The 24,924-nt window shown below is 52.6% G+C and overlaps 4 protein-coding genes across 4 annotated transcripts; 2 read left to right on the top strand and 2 right to left on the bottom strand.

Annotated features, from left to right (window-relative positions):
- Window positions 1-433: 433 nt before the first annotated feature.
- Window positions 434-3,345, top strand: LOC111066243 (leucine-rich repeat-containing protein 58). The gene is made up of 3 exons (XM_022354691.2): window positions 434-1,325; window positions 2,322-2,538; window positions 2,618-3,345. Exons 1-3 carry the CDS (start codon window positions 802-804, stop codon window positions 2,990-2,992), a joined length of 1,116 nt encoding a protein of 371 aa, XP_022210383.1. The 5' UTR covers window positions 434-801; the 3' UTR covers window positions 2,993-3,345.
- Window positions 3,346-3,885: 540 nt separating this feature from the next.
- On the bottom strand, window positions 3,886-7,473 carry LOC111066242 (serine/threonine-protein phosphatase 4 regulatory subunit 2). Its single transcript, XM_022354690.2, has 4 exons — window positions 7,384-7,473; window positions 6,472-6,707; window positions 6,176-6,364; window positions 3,886-6,089 (listed from the first exon to the last, which is right to left on the bottom strand). Exons 2-4 carry the CDS (start codon window positions 6,686-6,688, stop codon window positions 4,561-4,563), a joined length of 1,935 nt encoding a protein of 644 aa, XP_022210382.2. The 5' UTR covers window positions 6,689-6,707; window positions 7,384-7,473; the 3' UTR covers window positions 3,886-4,560.
- A 1,310-nt stretch (window positions 7,474-8,783) lies between these two features.
- Window positions 8,784-11,190, bottom strand: LOC111066236 (transcription factor grauzone). The gene is made up of 5 exons (XM_022354684.2): window positions 10,876-11,190; window positions 10,390-10,822; window positions 9,840-10,317; window positions 9,534-9,746; window positions 8,784-9,418 (listed from the first exon to the last, which is right to left on the bottom strand). The coding sequence occupies exons 1-5, from the start codon at window positions 10,996-10,998 to the stop codon at window positions 8,878-8,880; spliced, it is 1,788 nt and encodes a 595-aa protein (XP_022210376.1). The 5' UTR covers window positions 10,999-11,190; the 3' UTR covers window positions 8,784-8,877.
- Window positions 11,191-11,368: 178 nt separating this feature from the next.
- Window positions 11,369-23,922, top strand: LOC111066356 (neurogenic protein mastermind). Its single transcript, XM_041591918.1, is given in 8 exon segments — window positions 11,369-12,032; window positions 13,860-14,207; window positions 14,313-14,481; window positions 14,566-16,439; window positions 16,473-18,308; window positions 18,310-20,946; window positions 21,608-21,712; window positions 21,784-23,922. Coding segments are annotated over 7 exon segments (7,413 nt in total). The 5' UTR covers window positions 11,369-12,032; window positions 13,860-14,117; the 3' UTR covers window positions 22,486-23,922.
- Window positions 23,923-24,924: the final 1,002 nt, after the last annotated feature.

Below are 24,924 nucleotides of genomic sequence, written 5' to 3'. Positions count from 1 at the left end.
TCAGATTTCCCATTCGAAGAAGGAACTCGACACGAATTGACAATAATTATTATTTGCGAATGGAATCCGAACGATAAGACCAACCCAATCGATTTCGAAGGCTGACAAACTGTTTGAGCCACCCACGCAACCCTCGTACCTTTGGCCCAGGCCCAGAGACCCATAACCGTGCTCATATGATCGCGATCTTGCCTTTGCCTTTGCCCCCTGCCCAGGCGCTGTGCTGGACTGGACTGTCGATGGCAGCTATTACGCATACGCCTCGTGCGCACCCAGACCAAGAACCGAAGAGTGCGCAAGAGAGAGAGAGAGTGCCAGAGAGGCAACGAACCAGAGAGAGAGAGAGAGAGATCGGGCCGCGAGCCGAATGGAGGCCGACTAAATTTCGGATAGACAGCTCCAAGATCAGCTCCAAACGGCACCAGTTGGCATTTCATTTGGGTTGGGGCGAGCGAGCGAGCGTCACGTTAGCTCTGGGCACAGTTACAGACACCGTTCCACACGTTCACGTTCACTTGTCGCGACGAGTTTCAGTTGGTTTCGCTGTTTCGTTATTCTTGATTGTTTTTCTTATTATTTTGTTGTTTTTTGTTTTCTGTGTGTGCTTCTGCTCTGTCCCGTCTCTGTTGGATCAGATCAGAACAGATCAACATCGTCATCATCCGTTGATCTGCGCCGTAGAACAGCATCGTCGATCAGTTCCAATTGAGATCCGTAAACAAAAAGCAACGCGATCGCGCCGACTCTTTCCAAGTGATCCAAACAGAACGAACAGAAGGAGGCCCAAGCCCAAGCCCAGCCATGGAGGTGTACACGTCGGACAGCTCGGACACGGACTCGCGCGACCAAAAGACCATCGATTTTGGGCGCATGAGTCTCGATTCGGTTACGCTCGAGGATCACCTGACATCGCCGCACAAGGCCCTGCTCAAGTCCAGCGGCGACATTGAGACGATGCTGCTCAACCACAACCGACTGGTGAGCCTGCCCCGGGTCCTGCAGCAGTTTGCCAACCTCAAGGTGCTGGATCTCAGCTCCAATGCGATCACCCAGCTGCCGGATGCCATCTGCCAGCTGCCGCTGGTCACATTGATTGCCAAGAACAATTTGCTGACCAACTGCTCGCTGCCCAAGTCGCTGCTGGCCAAGCAGGCGGCCGGCGGTGGCTACGGACACGGACACAGCACCCTCAAGGAGCTCAATCTGAGCGGCAACCAGTTGACCCACTTCCCCGAGCAGGTCACCGAGCTGCGCCACCTCAAGTATCTGTATGTGGGCGGCAACAAGATAACGGGCATCTCGAAGGACATTTGGAAGCTGCAAAGGTAAATGTTACCCCCATAGACCGCGCCACGCCCGATTGCGAGTGCCCCCGCACTGTTGCCAGGCGTCTGGACTGGTCTGGTCTGGTCTTGTCTGTCCGTTCGTATGGGAGACGGGGAAAAAGTCCAAAACAACTCGTACAAGTCCCGTCCCGCATGAGAACTGATAACAAACACACTTGTGTGTGGAGTGGAGTGGTGGAGTGGAGGAGTAGTGTGGTGGGGTGGGGTGGGGTGGGTTGGTGGCATCGTAAATGCCAAATCTATCGAAAACACGTACTCGACTCGGACTCAAACGATTTGGTCGAAGAACCATAAAGATACGGTACCCCGTATATTAATACAATAATAATAAACAAAAGCAGGCAAAAAAAAATTCCAAATATCAATGGAAAACAAATTAAAAAATCGAAATTGGAATTAGTTATCAGATTACCCGGACTATATGGCAGAATTTGCAATGTCCGAGGCTTAGAGTAGTGGCTAGGTGGTACGGGGGTGCGGGTACAGTACACATGCCACTCAGAGAACAGTAAGAGGAGCAATAATGCTGTGACGTCATAGCATGGTTGGGGATATATAGAAGATATTGATCAAAGATCTTTTTAAATGGAGCAGCAGCTGCAGTTCTTTATTTGTCTGAAGTGCAGAGATAGCGGCTCACCTTTTATAAATACACCTTGCAATCGCTTGCTCGCTCTCTCTCTGTCCATTAATCAGCTACAATCTCTCTCTCAGTCTCTCTCCCTCACTCTCACTGTCTATCGCGCCTTGTGCAGTGTTGAAATCGATACATTATGCGACAGATTAACTTTTGTTTACACTGACAGAAACAGAAGGTGTTTTGTGTGCTTTTCCTTTGTTAAAAAAACAGATCAGATCAGATCAAAGATCTCGGCAAGATCTTGAAAGATGATTTCAGATTGACTGAAAATGCGCAGGGATTGCTCTGAATACGCCTCTAAATATGCATTTTCCTCTGTATTTTTCCTGCTGCAGTCTGCATGTGCTGTCGCTGGGCGGCAACCTGATCAGCGAGGTGCCCGATGCTGTGGGGTCACTCAGCCAGCTGCAGGCGCTGGTCCTGTGCGACAATCTCATCGAGAATCTGCCGATGAGCATTGCCCGGCTGAAGAACCTCAAGTCGCTGCTGCTGCACAAGAATCGTCTGCGCCACTTGCCCAAGGACATTGTGGCCCTGAAGAACCTAACGGAGGTAGGTCCTACTCCTCGGCCTCGGCCCTTGACCCGTAACCATTGTTCTACTTTTGTTCTTTTCTCTTCCCACAAAACAGTTGAGCCTGCGCGACAATCCGCTGGTGGTGCGCTTCGTGCAGGACATGGCATTGAAGCCCCCAACATTGCTGGAGCTGGCTGGCCGCATTGTGAAGGCTAGTGGCCAGCGGCCCGGACCCTACGACATACCGCGTACCCTGGCCGAGTATCTGAACAGTGCCAACTGCTGCGTGAACCCCAACTGCAAGGGCGTCTTCTTTGACAATCGCGTGGAGCACATCAAGTTCGTGGACTTTTGCGGCAAGTACCGCGTCCCGCTGCTGCAGTATCTATGCAGCTCGAAGTGCATCGAGCATGAGGAACCGGCGCGCGGCTCCAGTGCGAGCAGCAGCGCCAATAGCGGGTTCATGATGCGCAAGGTGCTCCTGGGCTAGGCCGTGCGGCCCCGGCCTGGCCCTGGCCCTGGCTGGCAGCAGGAGTGCCATCGGAGCGTCGTCGGTGGCTGGCATCGACCGGATATCGATATCGGAGACGGAGATCCATTCGTTGTAAGGCCGCGGGGCCCCATGGCACCAGCGCCGCGCCATCGGCTCTGGAGTTTGGCGGCCGCCGGGCCCGGCCCGTCCCACCGGCTCGCCGGCACATCCCATTGGCTTTATCACGTTATCAAGTCAAATTTGATCTAATTTGCTATATGATTATCGAGTCGTTCGCTTTGTTGTTGTTTGTTGTTTGTTGTTTGCTTGTTGTTATAAAGCCCGCCTTCCCACACCCCCCCAAAGATACCCCCCCCCCCCCCCAACATACTACTATTAACAATCCAATACCAAAGAATCGAAGGAATGTGCCTTTCATTTGCAAGAATTCATTTTTGGGGACAGAACTGGAACTCAAATTGGATTATTATATTTTATTTGGTATGTCAATGAGTGTTCCCCATACCCAAAGCTAAAGAATCGGCGATGGAAGAAGTATCTTCAGATCATCTCTTTGCTGAAACTTATCCCTCACCGTTTAAGATAGCAAACAGAAACCAGGATCTCAACAAGGGTTTTTATGCCACGGAAGAAACTAATATAAAGCAAAATCCAAATGAGTTTTTCATAAGCTAAAATATTCCCTGGAATGGCTTTCATTTCCGTGCAGATCAGACAGTGGAGCTGGAACTGACACTAAACCCCTAACTGCAGAATAACAGATACTACCCATAAGAGACTTTTTTTCAGTCTCCTATCCCTTTCCTGCTGTAAATGTGGCGCGTCATGCAGCAGTGCCCCTCTGCTCGGCTGCCTTTAAAAAAAAAAAGAGAAATCAGTTTCGATATATATATATTGTGTATAGATAGTTTTATTTCGCGTTCAAACCGCTCACAACATCCACGGCTCGTGTGCCATGAAAAGCCTAAAACCTAAAACCTCTGCAATACCAGAGTCTAAGAGTCGAAGGAAGACTTTCGGCGCTGGGACACAGGACACAGGGAAAACTGGACACTGGACAGTGGCCGCAAGACACCGAAACACCACACCCATAGTGGAAAGGGGATGGTGGTAGGTATTCTTCGGGATATCGGATATCTATGCATAACGCAGAGTATTGCTCTGAGAGAAGAATACATTTAAAAGTACATATAAATACGACAACGACAGATTCTGTGAGCCGGGAGTCAAGAGTTCTGTTCAACATTGGTTGATGAGAAGGAGAAGGAGGTGGCTGAGGAGATACATCATGAGTCGACGCTTGGGTTGGAATGATCGTCGACGTCTAGTGTTGTTTCTGATCAAACTACTGTGGCCCTTTACTTTTGCACTTACAACTATATGGGGGATAGAGGAGACATTCTATTTGAGCGACTAAGGAGTGGCGGAGTGTTTTTGTAGATGGTAGATGTGGAATCTAGATGTGGCTTGTGGTTTGTGGGTTAGGTGCTGTCTTATAATGCTAGTTATGTATATGGATTAGTACGTTTTGTATGTAGTTATTAGTCGCTTGGAATTGGCATGGTTTACTGGTCCATCACCTCCTGGCTGGTGTCGTCCACCTCCATGGCGGCCATATCATCCTTGGCGGCTGCCTCTTCGGTTACCATTTCGGCGCCAGCTGATGTAGCCTCCTCGGACATCACCACCTCCTCGCCGTCGGCCCCAGAGGCTGTTGTCTCCTCATCGGCTGGTGTGTCCTCCATCGGTTGATCGTTCAACGCGAGTGCCGGTGGAGTGGCAGCGGTGGCTGCCTCCTTGGTCACTTCTGGCGGTGTTGGTGCGGGCTCGTCGTCAGCTATGGCTGGCGAAAGAGATTTCGGTGCGGCAGCATCGCCATCGCCATTGGCATCGCCCTCAGCTGGATCAGTTGGCTCGACGGGCTCTTTGTCAGCTTCAGAAGCTTTCTCGGCAGTCTTGTCGGCCTTTTTCTTACTATCGATGGCCTCCGATGATGGTTCGGCAGTGGCCGTGGTCGGTGCCGGCGACGGTGGCTGTTTCTTGCCAGCGGCCAGTTCGGTCTCAGTCTTTTCGGTATTCCGCTCCTTGGCGTCAGCGGTGGCTTCGGCATCAGTGGCTTTGCCGGGCTTACCGGCCGGTGATGCCTTCTTTGCCGATGATGGTTTGGGGTCCGGTGTGAGGGCCTTTTTCGGCTGTCCCTCTTTCTTGTCCTTTTTAGCGGGAGTAGATGCGGATGTCGACTCTTTATCGGCAACTTTGTCATTTTCCTTTTCGGCCTTGTCCTTGGCTTCGCCCTTTTTCCCCTCATCGGGGCCATCCCTCTCATCGGCAGTGGGCTTGGTCTTCGGCTCGCCTTTCTTGCCCTTCTTCTCGGCCTTTTCGATCTCCTGCTTCTCAATGATCTCCGGCTGCGGATCGGCAGCATCATCGGCATCGGCATCCTCCTCCTCCTTCTCATCGGCGGTTTCTTTGACGGCTGCGTCAGGAGATAGGCCGGCATCATCCTCGTCGTCTTCATCGGGACCACCAGTGGGATCACTCTCGGGAGAAGCTTCCTCATCGTCGTCCTGCTCCTGCTCTTGCTTTTGCTTGGTGCCGTTGAGAGCCTGCTTGGCAGTCTTCACATCATCCTCATCATCGTCGTCGGGCTCTTCGATCTCGGCTGCCTCCTGGGGTGCATCGGCATCGGCGTCAGTCTCGTCCTCGTCGTTCTTATCATCATCCTCGTCAGCATCATCCTCAGCGTCCTCGGACTTGGACTTGGTGGCCTGCTCGGACTCGCCGGCCTCATCATCATCTTCAGCGGCGGCATCGGCCTCATCTCCCTCGTACTCCAGCTTGGCCTTCTTCGCCTTGGGCTGGACGGCACCCCCGTCCGAGCGCGGGCAACTGGCCTTGGCGGCGCCCCCTCCACCACCAACACTGGGGCCCTCACCACCGGCCTTGCCGTTGTTAAAGTGAGCCGCCGCCGCCTCGTTCTCCATTTCAATGTCGATGTTGACCTCCAGGGAGAGATCACCATTCACCACAGAGTCCAAGGAGTCACCGTTCTCGCTCTCCGTGCGCTTGCGGCCCGGATCAATGGTGCTGACCACTGCAAGGGAGAAGGAACAGCGGGAGGATGGTGTAGGATTGAGAATCTTAGTATCAGCATCAGTCGCGTCCTGGCAACACACTTACCCAGTATATTCTTCTCCAGGGCCCGCATGAACTTGTCGATGCGCGAGTATTGCTTCCGAGGATCGATGAGCAGCTCGCAGAGTCGCTGCACGGTGAAGGGAGCCGCATTGAACAGATCGAGCCGCTCCAGCAGCGACGATTTCATGGTCTCGTAATTGAAGGGATCCACATTCGGATAGTTTGGTATCTCTGCGTGTGGGGCGCCGGGGGAACAACAACAACAACACACGGGACATGGGTTATGGGCTATAGGTTATAGGGAAACTGGCCACTGGCTCCATAGGATTATAGATTACCTTCGAGTCGGGGTGAGTCCTCATTGAAGTGCTTGATCACGCTGAGCAGCTTCTCGCGGAACAGATACTTGAGGCTGGACCACTTGAAGACGGTGTCCCCAGTCTTGGCCACATACTGCAGATAGTCCTCCAGCTCCTTGGGTATCTCCTTTTGCTTGAGGCGGGTGAAACGCTCCAGGATTTGTAAAATCTCCTCGCTGTTCTCCATAGTAACCATCAAATTATTGAAGGGGGAACTGCAATAATTCGAGAATGTGACAAAGCTGCAGATGAAAAACCGGCCGGCTGGAAAATTTTTCTCGCATTGAGGTAGACACACAAAAATCCGAGTCGACTGGAGTCGCTGTCGAGTCGAGTCGAGTTGAGTCGGGCCGAGTGGAGTCGGGGGGTTTTTTTTTTTTGCGAATCGGACGCTGGTGTGTAGGTATGCGCCGAATCAGCGGCTGCCACAATAGTGGCGGCGCCGGTTGTGGCACGGCAACAAGAAGAGTAGAGAGCCAGCTCGACCGGTGACAGAAGAGACCCGACTGAGAGCATCTGCATCTCATTCGGCAGCATTGAGAGCGGCAGATTCTTGGTGGAGGATTCTTCGGATACAAACAAGTTATGCTGCTACACTCACACGCACACACAGACAAGTAAACACATGCAGATACATGCATATATATGCAGCAAAAAAGAAAAAACGGCAAACCCTGTCGTCTGAGTACGAACGAGTGTGGTGTGTGCATTGGCAACTACTCAACTGCCTCAGTTCCTTTTTTTTGCACATTTGCCGCTTGTTGCAATTATTGTTCTTGGCATTGCCTGTCCGCCGGCAAGGCCAACAGTTATCTGTTGCACCTGGAATATTTGTTTCACTCCCACCGCAATGCAATCCAATCAACAAAGTGCATTTGTCGTAATTCTCACCTGCACTAGCTTCGCTGCTGATGCTTTTTATCACAAATCCCCAAACTAAGTAACAAAAAGTTAGGTTGGGATTAGAGGTGTCAAACCATCGAGGGCACTATCGATAGTATCGATATTTTACTTCTAGCCTCTACTATCGACGGTTTTGCGACTATCATGATAGTATCGAGCTACAGTCGTTGCGCTTTTGATATGTTTGGATTGGCTGCTATAAAATACGAAGACACATTTATAAACAAATCGACAGATGGCATCTAATTTTTACAATGGACAAGTTCCTAAAAGGTTTCAATGGTTTTTTAATAAATATTTGAGCCCGATACTATCACGATAGTATCGATTGTTTTTTCAAAACATTCAACATTGATATTCCTCGATTTTGATATTCCGTTTAATATTACAAGCTAGGTAGCACTCTCACCACTGAACAAAGCATTTGATCAGACGGATAAATCAATTTTTTACAATTCAATTTATTTTAAGGACTCCCATCTATTCGATTGTTCATAAAATAAGGGTTAATCTACATTGTAGTACTGTCGATTTATTCCTTGAAAGTGACAGTGACACTGAAAGTATAACCGTAAATACAATCGTTGATATAAAAAATGTGAAAGATGTATTCAATAAATTGTTAAAAAGTACATACATTTTAGTATCTTTTAAATTTATAATTATATATAAAGATTCAACAATCCATGCGACTATTACACATACCATTTCCAGCCATAAATTAATAATATATCAAGTCAATGTAATATCGATACTAGTATCGATCGATTCCGATCTTGTACAGAATATATCTCGGGGATAAACACTAATAGACGTGATTAAATTAAAATTGAGGTATGTACATATGTGTCAAGATTTTTATCAATATTATACCATACTTATATGCATATTCAACAGTTCAGCATTGAGAAAAATCATGGCCAAGTAAAACGTTGCCAAATATATTTGCTAAACGAGGCATGAAAATTGAAGAAAAAAGGTGATAGTAAAGGCCCATCTAAAAGCATATCCAAATTATCACATGACTCTTCGAGTAGCAGATGCGGAAAGAGACTTCCATAAGCGTAGAAGAGAAACCAATTCCGAAAGCTTCGCTTGTAGCCTGTCCTCAAGGAAAGTTACAAGTATTTGAGATGGTCCTTTGGGCTAAAGAATGGAATCTGCTATATTCCAGAGATCCATTTCCGATATGCTTCGGAAAGACTTCAACAGGATTATTGTACGAGAGGGACGACGGCCAGGGGGCTTCCTAACCGAATCCCGGACGATGTTGTGTTCATATTTTAGTACGTAAAGCCTCATCCCCATTTCCAAGTACCCTGTCCCAGGGCTCTGCTCTTTCCGTAGCTTACACACATGACACTCGGATCGGACCACCAATCAAATGAAATCTCTTATAGACTGCTACTACTACCTTGTGTCGTGTATTTAGTGCATTATTTAGTGGACTAACTAGGCTAAGATATAAGCTAGGCTTGGGCATTAGGTGTGCGGCTTGAACTGCGGATTGTGGGAGCGGGCCATCTTGGCGGTGAGCCACTCCTCCGCATGCCGCTGCTTGATGTGCACGTACATGTTGGACCGGGAGCGGCACTCCTTGGGGCAGTGCGGACAGTTGTAGAGCTGGAGGCCCGTGTGGATGGCCAGATGCTCGTCCAGGTTGCGCTGCTGCTTAAAGGTCTTCTCGCAGTATGTGCACTGGAAGCTGGTCGTCAGCTTGTGGGCATACTTGATGTGGGCGCGCAGCGCCGTTCTCGAGTTGCATGTCTTCGAGCAGTGGGGACAGTCCGTGTTGGTGCTGTCGTGCGTGAAGCGATGCAGCCGCAGACTGTGCTCGTTCTTCAGCCAGACACCGCAGACGGGGCACTGCATGGCCGGTGCCACCACGCCCTGGTGCTCGCGCAGATGCCGCTCGAACGAGGGCTTGAATTTGAACTTCTTGCCGCAGATGTCGCACACATGCCGGTGCAGATCCTCGTGTATGGACTGGATGTGCCGGCGCAGCCGATGGACATTGGCAAAACTGTGTGCCATCAAAGCGAAAGAGAAGGACACAAAAAGGAGGAATTAAAATGCGTGATGCTCCCTATCTCACTCTCACTCTCACTCCGGAGTGTCTGAGTGTGTCTGGAGCATACTTTTTATGGCATATGTGGCAGATGTGCTCCAGCGTCGCCGTGTCATGCTTGGCGAGATGATTGGCCAGTCGTCGCTCACTGCTGAAAGTGCGCTCGCACTTGGAGCAGGGAAACTGCAGCACCTTGTCGATTTTCTCCACCTTATTGTGCACCGTCTCGATGTGGGTGGCCAGATAGTCCTGCGAATTGAGCGTCTTCTGGCAGATGGAGCAGCTGTTGAGCAGCAGCACAAAAAGGGACATGGAATGCGATGATATATACCAGCTACGATACAGCGGCAAAAAACGCACTGCTGACTGTACTCACGTAAAGAGCTTCGGATTAACGTGCTTGCGTATGTGATCCATCAGTTTGGAGGCGCGTGTGAAGACCTTGTTGCAGCACTTTATGTAGAACTCGCGCTGGTGGACCTCCAGAAAGTGCACCTTCAGCTCGGACAGATACTTGGCGCTGAAGTCGCACAGGTCGCAGTCGGCGTTCATGTAGCTGGCAATGACTTCCTCGTACCGCTTGGCCAGCTGGGCCCGCGAGCAGCCCTTGGGCTTGCGTTCGAGCGCTGCCTGCAGTTCGCTTTCCTGCACCTCCGTGGGTAGGCTCCGCTGGCCGGGCGCCTTTTTGCGACGCCCTTTGCTGCCCTCGCCTTCACCATCGCCATCGCCCCGTCCAAGCAGATAATTCAGCTCCTGACCTCCGAGTGAGCAGCTGTCTTCCAGTGTCTTGGTGGCGCGGACGTGAGACTTGCGCTTGGGCTTCAGCTTGTCCTGCAGCTTGACCAGCGGCTCATCTGCAAAGCAAAACGGGAAAGAGCGCATCAATTACAGGGGACAATGGGTAGCCGGTAAGCGCATGGACTTACCATCCGAGGTGTCTTCTTGGGGGCCTGCCTCGCACTCGAACTCACTGTCATCAGTCGCATCGAGATGGGGCGGATGTTCGTCTTCCTCGGACAAGTAATCGGTCTGCTGAATTTTGATATCCACTGGCGGTGCCTGTGGCACCTCCACACTGTCCACATTCACATCCAGAACACTGCCCAGCATGCTGAGGTTGTGCATATCGAGAGGCTTCTCGTCCATTTCGACTGCCACCAGCGGCAGCTCGTCAATGTTGACGTCCACATCCACCTCGCCCGTCCACTTCATCGCCACGCAGTCCACGTCGACGGTGAGAAACTCCTTTTTGAGAGTTCCCTGCTTCTGTTCCACCAGCTGCCAGAAGGTGTTGAAGTCCTCCAGATGCTCACAGCATTCGGTGCAGACGCTCGTCGAGATGCTGTCGTCGGGCGTGATCTGAAATGGAGGCAGCAGTCAGGAAAATATGAATTCGCTTGCCACCCACTTGCCTCCAGTTGCAGGAATTTGGCAATCATCTTGACCAGAATCGTCTCCGCCATCGTCTCGTTCGTTTCGAACAGGAATACGGCATTGCTGGGATTTATGCTGCGCAGGCATAATCTGCAAATCATCTTTGCTAGGAAAATACAAAAAGTTAAGTGCACTTTTTAGCTGCTGCTACTGCTGTAAACAACATAATTAGCGATGTAATTTGAAATTAGAGATGGATATAATTGTGGGTGGGCAGCCAGTGATTGTGGTACGGCAACGCTAATTTTTTATTTTTTGTTGCTAATATTATAACTCAACTCAGCAAATTATTACTCCCCAGCAAATAATTAAACAAACCAAAATTTATATCTAAATCGAGAATACTCAAGCAATTCATGTATTTATGTAGCAAAGAGTATATATTTCTCATCGTGCAGATCGATAGCGATGAATTTGCACAATCGATAGTTCATGCAGGTTCAGTAATTTATGGTATGGTATGGCAACGCCCGCCGCAAAATGGCTAAAAAATAATACATACGATTTAAAACTAATGGACAATTACGTATTACGTGAAAAGAACGCAACATAAATAATCAAAGTTTCATTGAAAAGCAGCCTAGTGCAATCAGGCGCCAATCAATAGAGCGTGCGTGCGTGTGTGTGCTGAAACACCAATAAATAAGCATAAGAAAAGTGATTCAAACGAGTATCCCGAACACTTTGGGCCTCTCCTCCTCCTCTGATCCGATACGATACCATTTTCCCCATCCCATCCATACACTTGCAAAAAAAAGCGACAGCGACCCATTGCCGAACAGAAGGGGGAGCAAAAGAGCGAAAGAGAGAGTGAGTGCGCTGACAAAGCCAGTCCACAGCCAGCGCAACACAACGAACGTGCGAAGAAGAGGGAACAGAAATTTTACTAAATCCAAATAGAATCGAACATTTTGTCAACGCCAGCCGCCTGGCGCGTTTTGTGCATTAAACAAAGGCGTCCCAGCGAAACGTGTTTGCACTGCAAAGCATTTCGTTTTGTTTTCATTTTTTTTGTGCAACCAGCAACCAACACACGGTAACACGGCAGGGGCTGAGTAAGCGCCAGAAGAGTGCAAAAAAAAGGAGCCAAGGAGCAACGAACTGTGTTTGTGGTGTGTGCGCTGCGTGTAAAAGGGTAAGCTCTATGTGCCAACTGCCTCGTTCTCTCATACTCACGTACGTGTATGCGTTTTATTGCTGCTGTCAATTTTCGCACGGGCTGAAAACCCTGAAAATATGGTTGTCAGCTCGTCGGCGAAATTATTTTGTGGGGCTGGGCTCCGTTTTCGCCCAAACCGATGGGGTCAATACGCATTAAATGTGTGGGGGGAAAACAAATGTGTGCAGACGTTTTTATTGAATATAATATACTGTATGGTATGCGACAAAGCAGCGATATTCTCCTGTTATCTCGCTCTCTCTCACAGGGTGGTCCGGCGTTGCAGTTGGCGGCGGTGCCGCAGGTTTACGCCGTATTGATTCTATTGAGCATTCTGGGTGCATGACACTTGAGTAATTTGTGAGCTATTTGCAAACTAAATTAAGGTGCGGTGCGCCAGAAGCGTTGCTATCAAATCATTTATTAATTTGCCAGGTGTATAGTTCTGCACGCCACTCCACTCATTATATTTGGCTGTCAATCTGGTTCGATTTTTCGGAGGCGATGTGGCAACGCCGCTCACACGCACGCAATACATGCGAAATGTGTAGAAGTGTGAAACTGAAGAGGAAGAAACACACGGTGAAGAAGAAGCAGCGGCAAACTTCATGTTGGATGGATGGTGCAAAGCAAACTGAAACATTTTAAACAAAAGTAAAATAGGTAGTTTGATAAATACGTAATAAGGATTGGTCAAATTGTCTACTTGAGTCAACAATTAAGTGAAAACAAACATATTTGCTGCTTTTTTTTCTCCTCTCATCCCTGCCTCTTTCGGTCTAACAAACCAAACGCCAAGTGCTGTGTGCGTACGTCTGTGTAAGTGCGGTATTTATACGGTACTTTTTAGAATGAGTTTAACCACTCTTTTGCTCCTTATTCTCCTGACCGTCGGCGTAGGAAAGTTATAATAAAATACCCAAGCGAATAAAAAAGAAAGAAAAGAACAAAAAACCGTATACAGCGATTAAATAATAACTAACAAAGCCATCCTCAGCGTCGTACTCGTCTCAGTCTATCGCTGCGTTTTTGTGAGTGTGTGTGAGCGCGTGTACTAGTGTGTGTGTGTGGGTGCGCGAGTATTAGTTTGTCCGCTTATGAATGGTTGTTGTTATTACAAAAAGAAAAAAGAATTGTTGCCAAGCATTTTATTGTTTCATTTGCACATACATATGTATGTACATCCCCTGTCCCCGCCGGGCCCACGACGCACAAAAGCAACCAAACTAAAAATTGCTTACATTTCAAATGTTTGCCACATTTTATGTTCGCCTATTGTTGCCTTTGGGGAGAACTTGTGTTTCTGTTGTTTTAGTTGTTGTCAGCCATTGTTCGTTCGTTCTCCACCCCCCTTCTCCAGCCACCAATTATTAAAAGACGCCACCGCAAATACTTCTTTCCAATGCGTTGCCGCTTCGGCTCAGTTTGTGCTGCTGTGTGCTGGCTGTGTCGTTTGTGAGTGTGTGTGTGGTGTGTGGGCAGCAATCAAAGAGAGCACTGCATACAGCCGTCCTGCTCTGCCTGCCGCCATGCCTTGGGCAGACTCGGTTGCGTGTGCTTTTAATGAGACTGGCGCTAGCCTGCTCACACCAAACATTAGTTTGGTTGAAGTGGTGGTGCGAGAGGGTGGCATCTCGGCATCAGTGAGTGGAGTGCAATGCATTGCCCGAGAGCGTTGGGGGTGGGTGGATGGTTTGTCCATCAAAACAAAAGCAACAATGGAAAAATTGCAGTAAACAAATTGTGGCCTAAAACTCTCCCTTTTTCACACTCTCTCTCTCTCTCTCTCTCTGTCTCCTGCAGCTCACCAGAAAGACTGAAGCAAGAAGATTGCCCAATCAACGATCCCCAAAGGTAAGACAGAAAGGGAGATATTACATATATATATTGAGAGAGAGAACGAGAGTAGTGCGAGCACAAGCACAAGCAACAACAACGACAAAGGAGAGACATAAATCCACATCCACATCTACATTGAGATCCAGATCCAGCGCATTGAGAGAGCGAGGAACGCGGCGGCGGCGTCAAGGAAGCTAACGCTAATGAGGATCTATTGGCAGCATGAGTACACTGGGGGGAAGTAGGGGAGAGCGAAATGCCAAGCCCAAATTCACAGCGTTGGATATAAATCGCATGTACAAGAATAGTCGTGTAAGTAAATATATATATATATTTCTCCACCTTTCCATAGTGTCCCCTCCATATATGTATGTATATATGCGCTGATTCCATGACTCCCTTCCCTCCCTTCCGCAGGGTGAATCAAGTGAACCATCAGCACAGAAGAATCAAGTGCCTCGTAAACATGGTATGCAAATCTTGGGCAAAGTGCCGTCCGCTAGGCGACCACCAGCCAATCTGCCATCCCTGAAGGCCGAGACCAATACCAGCAGCAGCAACAACAATTTCCTAGTCTCAGTCGAAGGTGAGTGGCAGCAGCAGCAAAAGCAGCAGCAGCAAGGGAATATATCCACTATGTTTATATCTGTATCCCCATCTTAAATAACAGCAGGATCAGGCTCAGCAGGAGGATCTAATAATAGCCACAACAACACCACTGCCCACAGCGGAGGAGGAGGAGCAGGCGCTGCCGGTAACGTCGGTGGAGGAGCAGCTGGAGGCGGTGGAGCCTCATCAACACCTGGCGTAGGAGGAGGTTCACAGCAACAGCACCAGCATCAGCATCACCACCACAACAACGTCTCAACGAGCGCCGGCAATAAATTCGGCAACAGCAATAGTAGCACTAGCAGCAGCAACAACAACGCCACCTCCGGGGGCGGCAGCAACAGTGCCTCTGGGCATAGCCACACCCACAGCGGAGGAGGCGGTGGAGGCGGAGGAGGTGGCAGTGGGCCCAGTAATAGCAACAAAAACTACAAACTCATCAATAACTCGGCAGTCGGACCGGGCGGCAGCGGAGGAGGAGGAGGTTCAGCAGCTGGCAGCGGTGGCCATTCGCTCAACTCACCCAAGTCATGGTCTGCCATAACGACAGGACACGAGAGGGGCCAGCACTTTGGTCGCCAGCCCCAGCATCATCAGCAGCAGCAGGTGGTGCCCCACTATCAGAGTCCGCAATTCCAATACGAGTTCCCCACACTGGACGGCACAGTTGGCAGCGGCGGAAGCGGTGGCGGCGGCGGATCGAGCGGTGCCGGACCCGGATCGGGGGGAGCGCAGTCGGGCAAGGGACACTACCAGAACCAGGCGCATCATTCGAGCTCAATCCAGCAGAACCATCATCACTCGCACCACTCGCACCACCATCAGCAGCACCAGCACCACAACCAGCAGCAGCATCATCAGCAACAGTCGTCGCACCATCGGGACTACCACCAGGGCCAGGGCCAGGGACGTCAGTATGGCGGGGGATCGCACCACTCGCATCGCGACTACAGAGATGGCAGCGACGACGTCGGCGGTGGCGCCGGTGGCATGGATCTGGGCGAGATGAGCCTGCGGCCACAGAACGATACGGCTACCTGGCTGCAGCAGCAGGAGAAGGCAGCCAAGGGAGCTGCTGCAGCCGCTGCTGCGGCGGCGGCAAACTCGGACCTGGCGATGAGCCAGCAGGGCCAGGGCCACCATCAGATCGCTGGCAACGGCGGCAGCGGCGGTACACCTGGCGGCGGCGGCGGAGGATCAGGGAACGGAGGAGCCGTTCCCCTGCCCATACTCTCGCTGATGCCCTCGTTTATGCGCAGCGGTGCACCAATGCCCACATCGGCGGTGGTTGCCGGCGGCCTGGGCATGGGTGTCGGCGGATCCATGGCCACCACGGTGGCCTCCATTCTCGCGGGCGGCTCCGAATCGGGTCTGCCCACCCACTACCAGAACGGCATCCTTGGGGGACGGTCCGCCTCCCCGGCCGTGGGCGGTTTTCGTGCGGCCAGCGCTATACCGAAGCGTCCGGCGGCTTCTGCCTCGCCCCCACAGGGCATGGGCACAGCGACGCCACCCCAACAGCATCAGGTGCAGCAGCAGGCAAACGGTGGGGGACGCAAGGAGAAGGACTATGTGGTGGAGCCGGAAGTGGCCCAAATGCAGCGACCCATTATCCGGGAGGAGGATCTGGAGCGCTTGAATGCGATAGCCAAGGACGACAGCTGGACAAAGCAGGATGATATTGATTATACCAAGAAGTTGACATTCTCGGACGACGAATCCCCCCCAGAGGATCATCTCCATAGTGGAACTGGCAAACAGCAGCAGCAGCAGCACCAACACCAGCACCAGCAGCAGGGCCAATCCCAATCCCAAGCCTCCACAGCTGCCTCCTCAGTATTGGCGGGCAAGATGGCCCCCGCCTCGGTCGGCTGGCAGCGTGGCAAGGATAGCAGCGAACGCGAGTCCCTCCCAGACGGGGGTTTGGACCAGCAGCAGCAGCAGCAACAGTCCCAGCAGCAGCAGCAACAGCAGCAGGACATGCGACAACAGAACGGACATCGCGGCAGTTCTGGTAATGTTGGGGCACCAGTGGCCGGCGGCATTGCCCTGGACGCCAGTGTCTATGAGCGCGTAAAGCAGCGCAAGGAAGAGGAGGAGCGTCGCGAAATGGAGCGAAAACAGGCGGCGGCCAAGAAGCTGCAGGAGCTCGAAATGAAAATGAACAGCAAGAAGGCAGCGGCGGCGGCTCTGGCTGGCGACGGACCCGCCTCCTCATCGGGGTCTGTCTCCTCGAATGAAGCGCAGTCCCTTTCCGCCCCGCTGGGCAATGTCAGTGAGGATGAGGGCGGAGGCCAGCATCGTCGTCCACGCGGCAGCATCTCCAGCCTGGGGAGCGGTGTGAGTCCCGTGACTGCCGGGGGAGGCGGTGGCGGCGGCGTGTCAAGTTCTGGCACGCCGGCTGGCGGCGAATACGGCCAGAAGGGCGTGTTCCTTACCCACTTTCAATCGAATTTACCACCACGTTTCCAGCGCCAGCAGCAACAGCAGCAGCAGCAACAGCAGGCCCAGCAGCAACAGCAGCAGCAGCCACGCCTGGAGAAGAGCGCCTCGGCCAGCAGTGCCTTCGACAGCAATTCGCGCTACCTGCAGAAGGGTGGCGTGGGTTCTGCCAGCGGAGGAGGAGGAGCGGTGGCTGGTACCGTTGCCAGCGGTGGAGGGGGACGCGGCGGCTATGCTCAACGCGGTGCTCCCGGTGGAGGAGCCGCTGGTGGGGGCGGCGGCGGCGGCTTCGGACGCAATCGTCACGACAGCTCCAGTGCCCGAGAGGAGCAGGAGGCACTGACCATCGAGCAGCAACAGCAGCGGTTCACCCGGGGACAGCAGGAGTACAGGAGTCAGGTGCAGTCGTTGCCGCGCAGCATTTCGGAGAATTCGCATCGCAAGACAAGCGTCTCGTCGTCGACCGGTGGCGAGGAATGCGCCATCCTGAGCCTGGGCTCGTGCTCCTCCTGGGCCGAGCAGACCGATGCCGAGCAGAAGGTGCACCACAGGCATCGCGACGAGAGCTTCTCATCCACCCACAGCCACGACTCGTCCGTGCAGATCAAGATCCTGCAGCGTCCGGCCCGTCAGCCCAGCCTCAGCGAAGAGGCCATGGCCCCTGGTGCCGTTGGTGGCCAGCAGCAGCAGCAGAAGCAACTGCTGCCTGCCTCCCCGTCGCTGCACAAGCCCGCAACTGCAGAGATCATGCCCACGCAGATCCTGCGCCGCAGCGTGGAGCCGCTGGAGAAGTCCGACGACAAGTCGGAGGAGAAGCCCGATGGCGATGGCGACAAGGCCAAGCAGCAGGCGGCGTCTGGCAGCAAGCAGCAGCTAGATGAGGACAAGGCGCACCCAGGTGCCGTCGCCGGCAAGCGGCCCAGTCCCAGAGGAGGAGGTGGCGGCGGCGGCGCTGTCGGGGGACGTGGCGGCAGTTCACGCAGCTATGCGGCCAGCGCTGGTGGAGGAGCACAAGCAGCAACTGTCGGAAGTGGCAGCTATCGCGGCGGACAGAGGAGCGGCAGCGACTGGGGCAGCAGCAGCCGCAGCAGCGGTGCAGCTGGCAGACGCTACTACGGCAGTGGCGGCGAGCAATCGGAGCACTCGGAGGACGTGGATGAAGACTGCTACAGCAGTGGCGGTGGCGGAGGAGGAGGAGGAGGTGGTACTGGCGCAGCACGACGCCGTCCGGAGGATCCAGCGGGACAGCCGTCGGCCAACAAGGCCGGCTTCTCGCCGCGCGGTGAACCCTCACGGCGCGGACGCGGTGGACTAAGCACCGGAGGAGGAGCCGTCTCAGCGCCTGGGTATCGACGTCCGGTAGCCGCGCACTGGATCCGGTGGCAATGCTGGAGGTGCTGGACGCTCGTATGGACGCCTCGGCTACGAGGAGTACGGCAAGCGCAGCTCAGAGTCGGAGGCAGATCCGGCGGACAAAAGCAAGCACATGGCCAAGGAGGAGAAGGAGGCCTGCGGAGGCGTAGGCGAGGAGAAGGACTGCAAGACTGCCACTTCAGCCCCCAGCCACAGTCACAGCCACAGCCAGCACACTGCCCTGGTCAAGGAGGAGGCGCAAAAGGATTCGCCGGCGCGCATGCCTCCCGGACTGGCTGCCACCGCGGCAGGAGGAGCGCCCACGGCCCTGACCAGCGCCGCAACAGGCGGCTCCCCCTCATCATTGGCCTGCTCGGCCGATCTGCTCGAAAAGAAAAAGGCCGGCGGCGACCCCTCATCCGTCTCGGTCATCGGCGGTCCGTGCGGCGGCGGCGGCGGTGGCGGCGGCGAGAAGGTCATCAAACTGCTGGCGGCCATCAGCGAGAAATCGCCACTGGTGGCCGTCAGCCTGGGTGGGGGTCCCGGCTCTGGTCCGGGCACAGTACCCGGTGGCCAGGGAGGAGCCACTCTTCTGATCGACGGTGCGCCCGTCAACACGATCATCTTTGAGAACTCAACGTACAAGCAGCAGCAGGTGCAGCAACAGCAGCAGGCGGTCGCAGCGGCTGTGGTCATCAAGCCCAACAACAGCCAGCTATCGGGCGACTCTACGGTGGACAGCCTCTCCAGTGCCTTGTCCCAGATGAGCTTCGGCGGCAAGTCCGCCACGGGAGCCGGCGATGAGGCGCAGGACATGAAGTTAGGCTTCACCTTCGGAGATGATCCCTCGCCCCTCAAGGTGGATACCATGGACAAGGCCGCCGCCAGCCAGCAGCATCAGCAGCACCAGCAGCAGCAGCAGCAGCAGGCGGCACAGCAGCAGCAGCAGCAAAACAATTCAACGGCCGATCTCAATATGAAGATAGCCAGCGTGAAAAAGGTGTGGGAGTCGGCCACACCCATGTCGGACGGGCCATCGCCCTCGCAGGTGCAGCAGCAACAGCAGGCCCTGCCCTTGGGCCAGCAGCAGGTCATGGCCCAGCAGCAGCAGCAACAACAACAGCAGCAGCAGCAGTCGCTCGTCCAGCAACAACCGCTGCAGGTCCAGCAGCAGGTGCAGCAACAGCAACAGCAGGCCCAGCAGCAGCAACAGCAGCAGGCGGTGCAACAGCAACAATCTGTGCTGCAGCCCCAGGGGGGCGACGACAGTAGCAGCCACATGAGTGCCGCCTCGTTTGTGGCAGCGGCGGTGGCTGCCTCCCAGCAGCACCAGCAACAGATGCCCCACTATGCGGTCTCAGCAGTGCACATGCAGAGCCACCACCACCAGCAGCAGCAGGCCCAGCACCATCAGCACCATGCGCTGTCCTCGCCGGGGCCCGTGCCGGGTGTGCATGGCTATGGCGGCCATGGATCGCCCTTTGATGGCGGCTCCCTGGACCAGCAGTTCCAGCAGGAGGACTATCCCAGTCCCCAGCAGCAGCAGCACCAGAAGGCCAAGCAGCAGAAGTACCTGGGCATGTCTCCGCCCCCCAGCCAACAGCAGCAGCAGCACTCCCAGCAGCAACACTCGCAGCATCAGCAGCACCAGCAGCAGCAACCGTTCTACCAGGCGTCGCCGCAGTTCGGTGTCGGCGGCATTCCAACGATTCCCAGCCCGCCGGCCGTGGTATTCAATTCGTCGCAGATGCCACCGCCGCCGCCACCGTCGCAGGGCGGCAATCTGTATGCTCCATTCCATTCGCACGATCATTCGAGCCGCTCGCCCGCCTACTCGGCGGCAGCGGCCGCACACAGCTTCCCGGGCCACTATGCGGCCGCAGCGGCGGCAGCGGCAGCAGCCGGTGGCCCCTTCAATGTCAATGCGTACGCCATGCAGACGGCCCATGGCGGCAACATGCCCCAGACGGCGCCCACACCCGACATGTACTCCAATCTGTCGTCGCAGTTCCGTTTGGGCGGCGGACCCGGCGGCCCATCGGTCGGCCCCTTCGGCCAGCCCAACTCGCAGCAGCTGAGCAATCCGAACGCAGCGGTTACCATCATCTCATCTAACAGCAACTCCATGATGTCCTCGGGAGCGGCCAAGCCGCCTCAAGCCAGCCAGCAGCCCATCGGGGCCATAGGCTCAAAGTCGGCGGGCAGCGGCGGTGGCCCCGGCCCCTATGCCACCACCCAGCAGTATATGAATCTTTATCCCGGCCCGCCGCCCCAGCATCCGGGCCAGGGTGGCCCCCCGCCGGGCGCCCATCAGCTCCAGTCCAACAGCTACTACTCGAATTCGGCGCCAGGCGGTCCCAGTGGCCCCCAGTTTTATGGTGGACCCCCGCCGCAGGGCAATGGCGGTGCGCAGAGCTACGGCCTGGCTACAGCCGCCGGCATGTACGGTGGCCATCAGGGCGGTCCGCCCGGCTCCAATGGACCTCCAGGCGGCCCCCAGTCGCAGCACACGATGGGCAATTTTAATACGCAGTTCATGAACTCACCGCTGCTGACGGCGGCCAATATCAATCAGTACCGCGGCGGACCCACGCCCGGAGCGGCCTACCTGAAGAGCAGCCAGGGACAGGGGCATATGCAGGACTCGGTAAGGACACTCACAAATACACCTACAGATAAGAGTCAGTGGTAGATGAGAGGTTCAAGTCATCCCAACACCCATACATGTACACACCCGTTCATTATAGCGTATAACCAACCTATCCATCAGATCCGATCAGATCAGATGGCAGAGTCGGGCGATCAAGAAAATCAAGAAAATCAAGAAAATCAAGACAATCAAGATAATAAGGAAAATCAAGAACTTAGAATCAAGAAAATCGTTTATCAAATGGATAATGCCAATGCCAATGGAAGCCAAATATGGCTGTCGTTGGTGCAGAGGGAATCCGTTGGCGTTGGCGTTGCTCTTTCCAGACGTTTACCAGAGGGATTCGCCGGCATTTCCATGGCCAAAGATGAAGGTGACGGGCAATCGATGGGGCCCACCAGTCAGTATTTTCCCTGTGTAAGGTATTCCCTCAGTTTTGAAGTGCGTATCGATCTCTCAATCATCCCCCATATCAGAACAGACATCACAAGATATTTGTTTAGAAGCAGATCAGATTGCATAGTTGAAATCCCTTCTAGTAGATCTGTGACATGTCACGCTTTTAGCTATAGATAAAAATACTCGTAGATATAGTCTTTGGTCGCTAAGCCATCCGCCTCCCAATAATGCCCAAACTGTGTCTTGTCTCACCCTGAAGATGGGCCGACAGCTGAAGAGTCCACTGAGTGCTGACATGAGTCTCGGCCTGGCCAAACAGGTCCAGTCGCAGCCCAGTCCGCCGCACCACAAGAACTACGGCGCTGTAAGTGTTACTTCTCGATCCCCCAGCCAGAATGATGCTCACACTTCGATTCCCCTCTTTCCATCTTGCAGTGGGATCTGCAAAACCAGGTGCTGCAGCAGCAGCAGCAGCAGCAGCAACAGCAACAGCAGCAGCAGCAGCAGCAGCAGCAGCAACAACAATCTCAGCAGCAACAGCAGCAGCGCCAGCAGGGAGGTAATGGCGGCAACGGACCCAACATGAACGCCCTAGGCGGACGTGGCAGCGGGGCCGTAGGCAGTGGTAGTGGCAACGGTGGCGGCTCCCAGGTGGTTGGTGGCAACGGCGGTGGAGGCGGCAATGGTGGCGGAAATGGTGTTGGCAGCGTGGGACAAAGCGGCGGCAATCAGGGCCGGTACCCCACGCCCATTCAGCGTCCCAACAACTATCCGCAGCAGCATCCCCAACAACAACAACAGCAGCAGCAGCAGCAACAGCAGCAGCGGGATCAGGCGGCAGCAGCGGCGCAGCGCGCCCAAAACATGCGGCAGGTGACCGGCGGCAATGGAGGAGTGGGCGGCCAATGCGGTGGCGTTGGCGGTGGTGCCGGCAGTGCCGGTGGCAATGGCAATGCGCCAGTTGGACCGCCGGGCGGCAACGGCAGTGGCAATGGTGGACCAGGAGGAGCGGTGGGTGGCGGATCAACCGGCTCTGCGGTCGGCTCGGCGGCTGCGCAGCTGAGCAAGCCCTATTATGCCAACAATGCGGCCGGCTCCGGTGGTGGGGCCAATCGCGGGGAGTGGCACGCCAACTGAGTGGGGCAGAATCCTTCGCCCACGTCACGACCACCACTCTCACTCCCACTCCAGAAGACCCCAGCCAAGGCCACAACCACAGCCACAGTCCCCCACCTACAATTCAAGAAAATCCACACACACAAACGTGCATACAGGCATAAAGGAAACTAGGAATAGAGGAAGGAACGCGCATCGAAGGAGCAAAAAAAAGAAACAAAAAGAAACGAAAGGAAAGGAATAATAACGAATGTTGGAACCGATAGAAGTGAAAGCAGAGAGGAGAAAATATTTACTTATCCATTAAACTAAACGTAAAGCAAAGAGTTAAAGTAAAAAGTGAACAGAGTGGTAACGAAATCAAAGTTAATAACACAAACTACAACAGATACTAGCGAAAGCGTAAGAGAAAAAGTGAGAGAAGAGCATGTGCGTGTGCGTGTTCGTGTTCAATAAAGCAAGGAGACGCGGGAGTAAAAGCGACAAAGAGAGCGAGAGAGAGAGAGGAGAGATGAGATGAGTAGAGCTAAAAAAAAGCTAAAAAGATAAACATAGCTGCCAAGAATATGACGGTAAAAATTAACCGCTAGAGAAGAAAGCAAACTAGAGAAAAGAAAACAGTACTCAAGAGTGAACGAGAAATGGGAGAAATGCAACCGCAAAGTGAGAGAAAAGCGTTCCAAATGGAAATTTGGCAACAGCGAAGAGACGGGACAGACAGCGAGACACGAAACACAAAACTATACGAGACAATTAGAGCAGCAATAAATGCCGTTAGCTAGCGAGAAGAGCAGCCAATCGGCTGAAGGATCGGCAGCAGAGGTTGATTTTGATGATTGTGGGAGGTCCTCAGGGAAGAGAGGCGGAACGAAGACAGAATATGCAGATCAGAGATAGTAAGAGATAGGTACCCTCCCCCCTCCCACCACCATACACAGCCCTGGCCCTCCTACAACTCCCGCCACACCGCCACCGCCGCAACAACCAAGATTGAGGACGGAAGCAGAAGCAACAGGAGAACAGGAGCACGAAAAAGCAATAGAAAATGGAGGAATTGCAAGAGAATTACTTATTAAACAAACAACACATATATAAACACACACACAACACGCATACATTACACACACACACACACACACATACACACGAACACGAACTCATATAAATACATACTTACATAAATAGCGGAGTGTATTTTTTGTCAAACAAATTTACATAATATTACTTTTACTTTTATATTACTTATTATTTGTTTGTAGTAGAGTCTCTCTCCCGCAACGCCCCGCCCCGCCCCTCAACGCTCAGACCCAACATTAAATCGTCCCAAAAAAAAAAATCAAGAAAAAACCCCCCTCTCCCTCCCCCAACAAAAGATAGAAAACCAACAACAAACTGAACATTTGGCACTGCGTATGCTTTAATTTCTTTATACATAAATACATAATACATATACATAAATATTGTTTAATTTTTTTTGCAACACACACAAAAAATCCACTAATAATTCTAATTTATGTTTATGCTACAATATAATACATTATATATATATATATACAAAACGTATCCCGGGGCTCTATCTAATCTATCCAAAATCTGAAAACGGACAGAACGAAGAAAGTGGCCAGAAAGCGAGCACGAGATGATACCTACATACATATATAGAGAATATATATAGTGAAACGAAGAGAGAGAGAGACAAATGAAATGCAGGCAAGCTTTTAAGTTTGATTAAGCGCAAAACTAAGTTTAAACAAGTAAAAGCAAACAAAATACATTTTAGAAATCATGTATGAACAAAAAAAAAAAACAAAATAACAGCGATGGGCTCTATGTAGCATTATATAGACATATGAGTAATTCCTGATCCCGATCATGATCGTTATACAAGAATCCACCCCAAAGTCCCCTCAATATGGCAGCATTGCTAAACGAATAACGGTATCCGTATCCAGGCTTTAAATTGAAAGTGTTCAGCGCAAATCGCACATGGGTGGCAACGCTGCCACCATCCACCTCCCAATCGCAGCCAGACCTGCCAGACATCGCCAGCCAGTAATCGGAAAGAACTGTAATCGAGCAGAAAGTTAAAAGTAATTTATGCTGTACTGTACTGTACGAGAGTAACGTAACGAGAATGAAATTTAAACAATTTATATAAATGTGTAATTCATTATGTAACTGTAACTATAACTTAACAAGGATATGATATGATCTATGTATGGGCATTAACTATACACACACACACTCACACACCACAGGCCTACACAAAAACACAAATACGCATGCATATACAAGAAATACGAGTATATATATATTATATATAGAGGCAAAAAACCATAACACTTTTAATGACAAAAAGATCCCTTCCCACACACACACATACAACAGTAATTATAACGATTATAATCGCACACATCATCCCTGGGAGAGCCGCAGAGGTCTCACGCTTGCACACACCTC

This window comes from Drosophila obscura, unplaced genomic scaffold (genome assembly GCF_018151105.1).
Source record: "Drosophila obscura isolate BZ-5 IFL unplaced genomic scaffold, ASM1815110v1 contig_165, whole genome shotgun sequence".
Classification (NCBI taxonomy): Eukaryota; Metazoa; Arthropoda; class Insecta; order Diptera; family Drosophilidae; genus Drosophila; species Drosophila obscura.
Note: the sequence above shows the minus strand (reverse complement) of the source record. Positions and strands in the feature narration are given on the sequence as shown.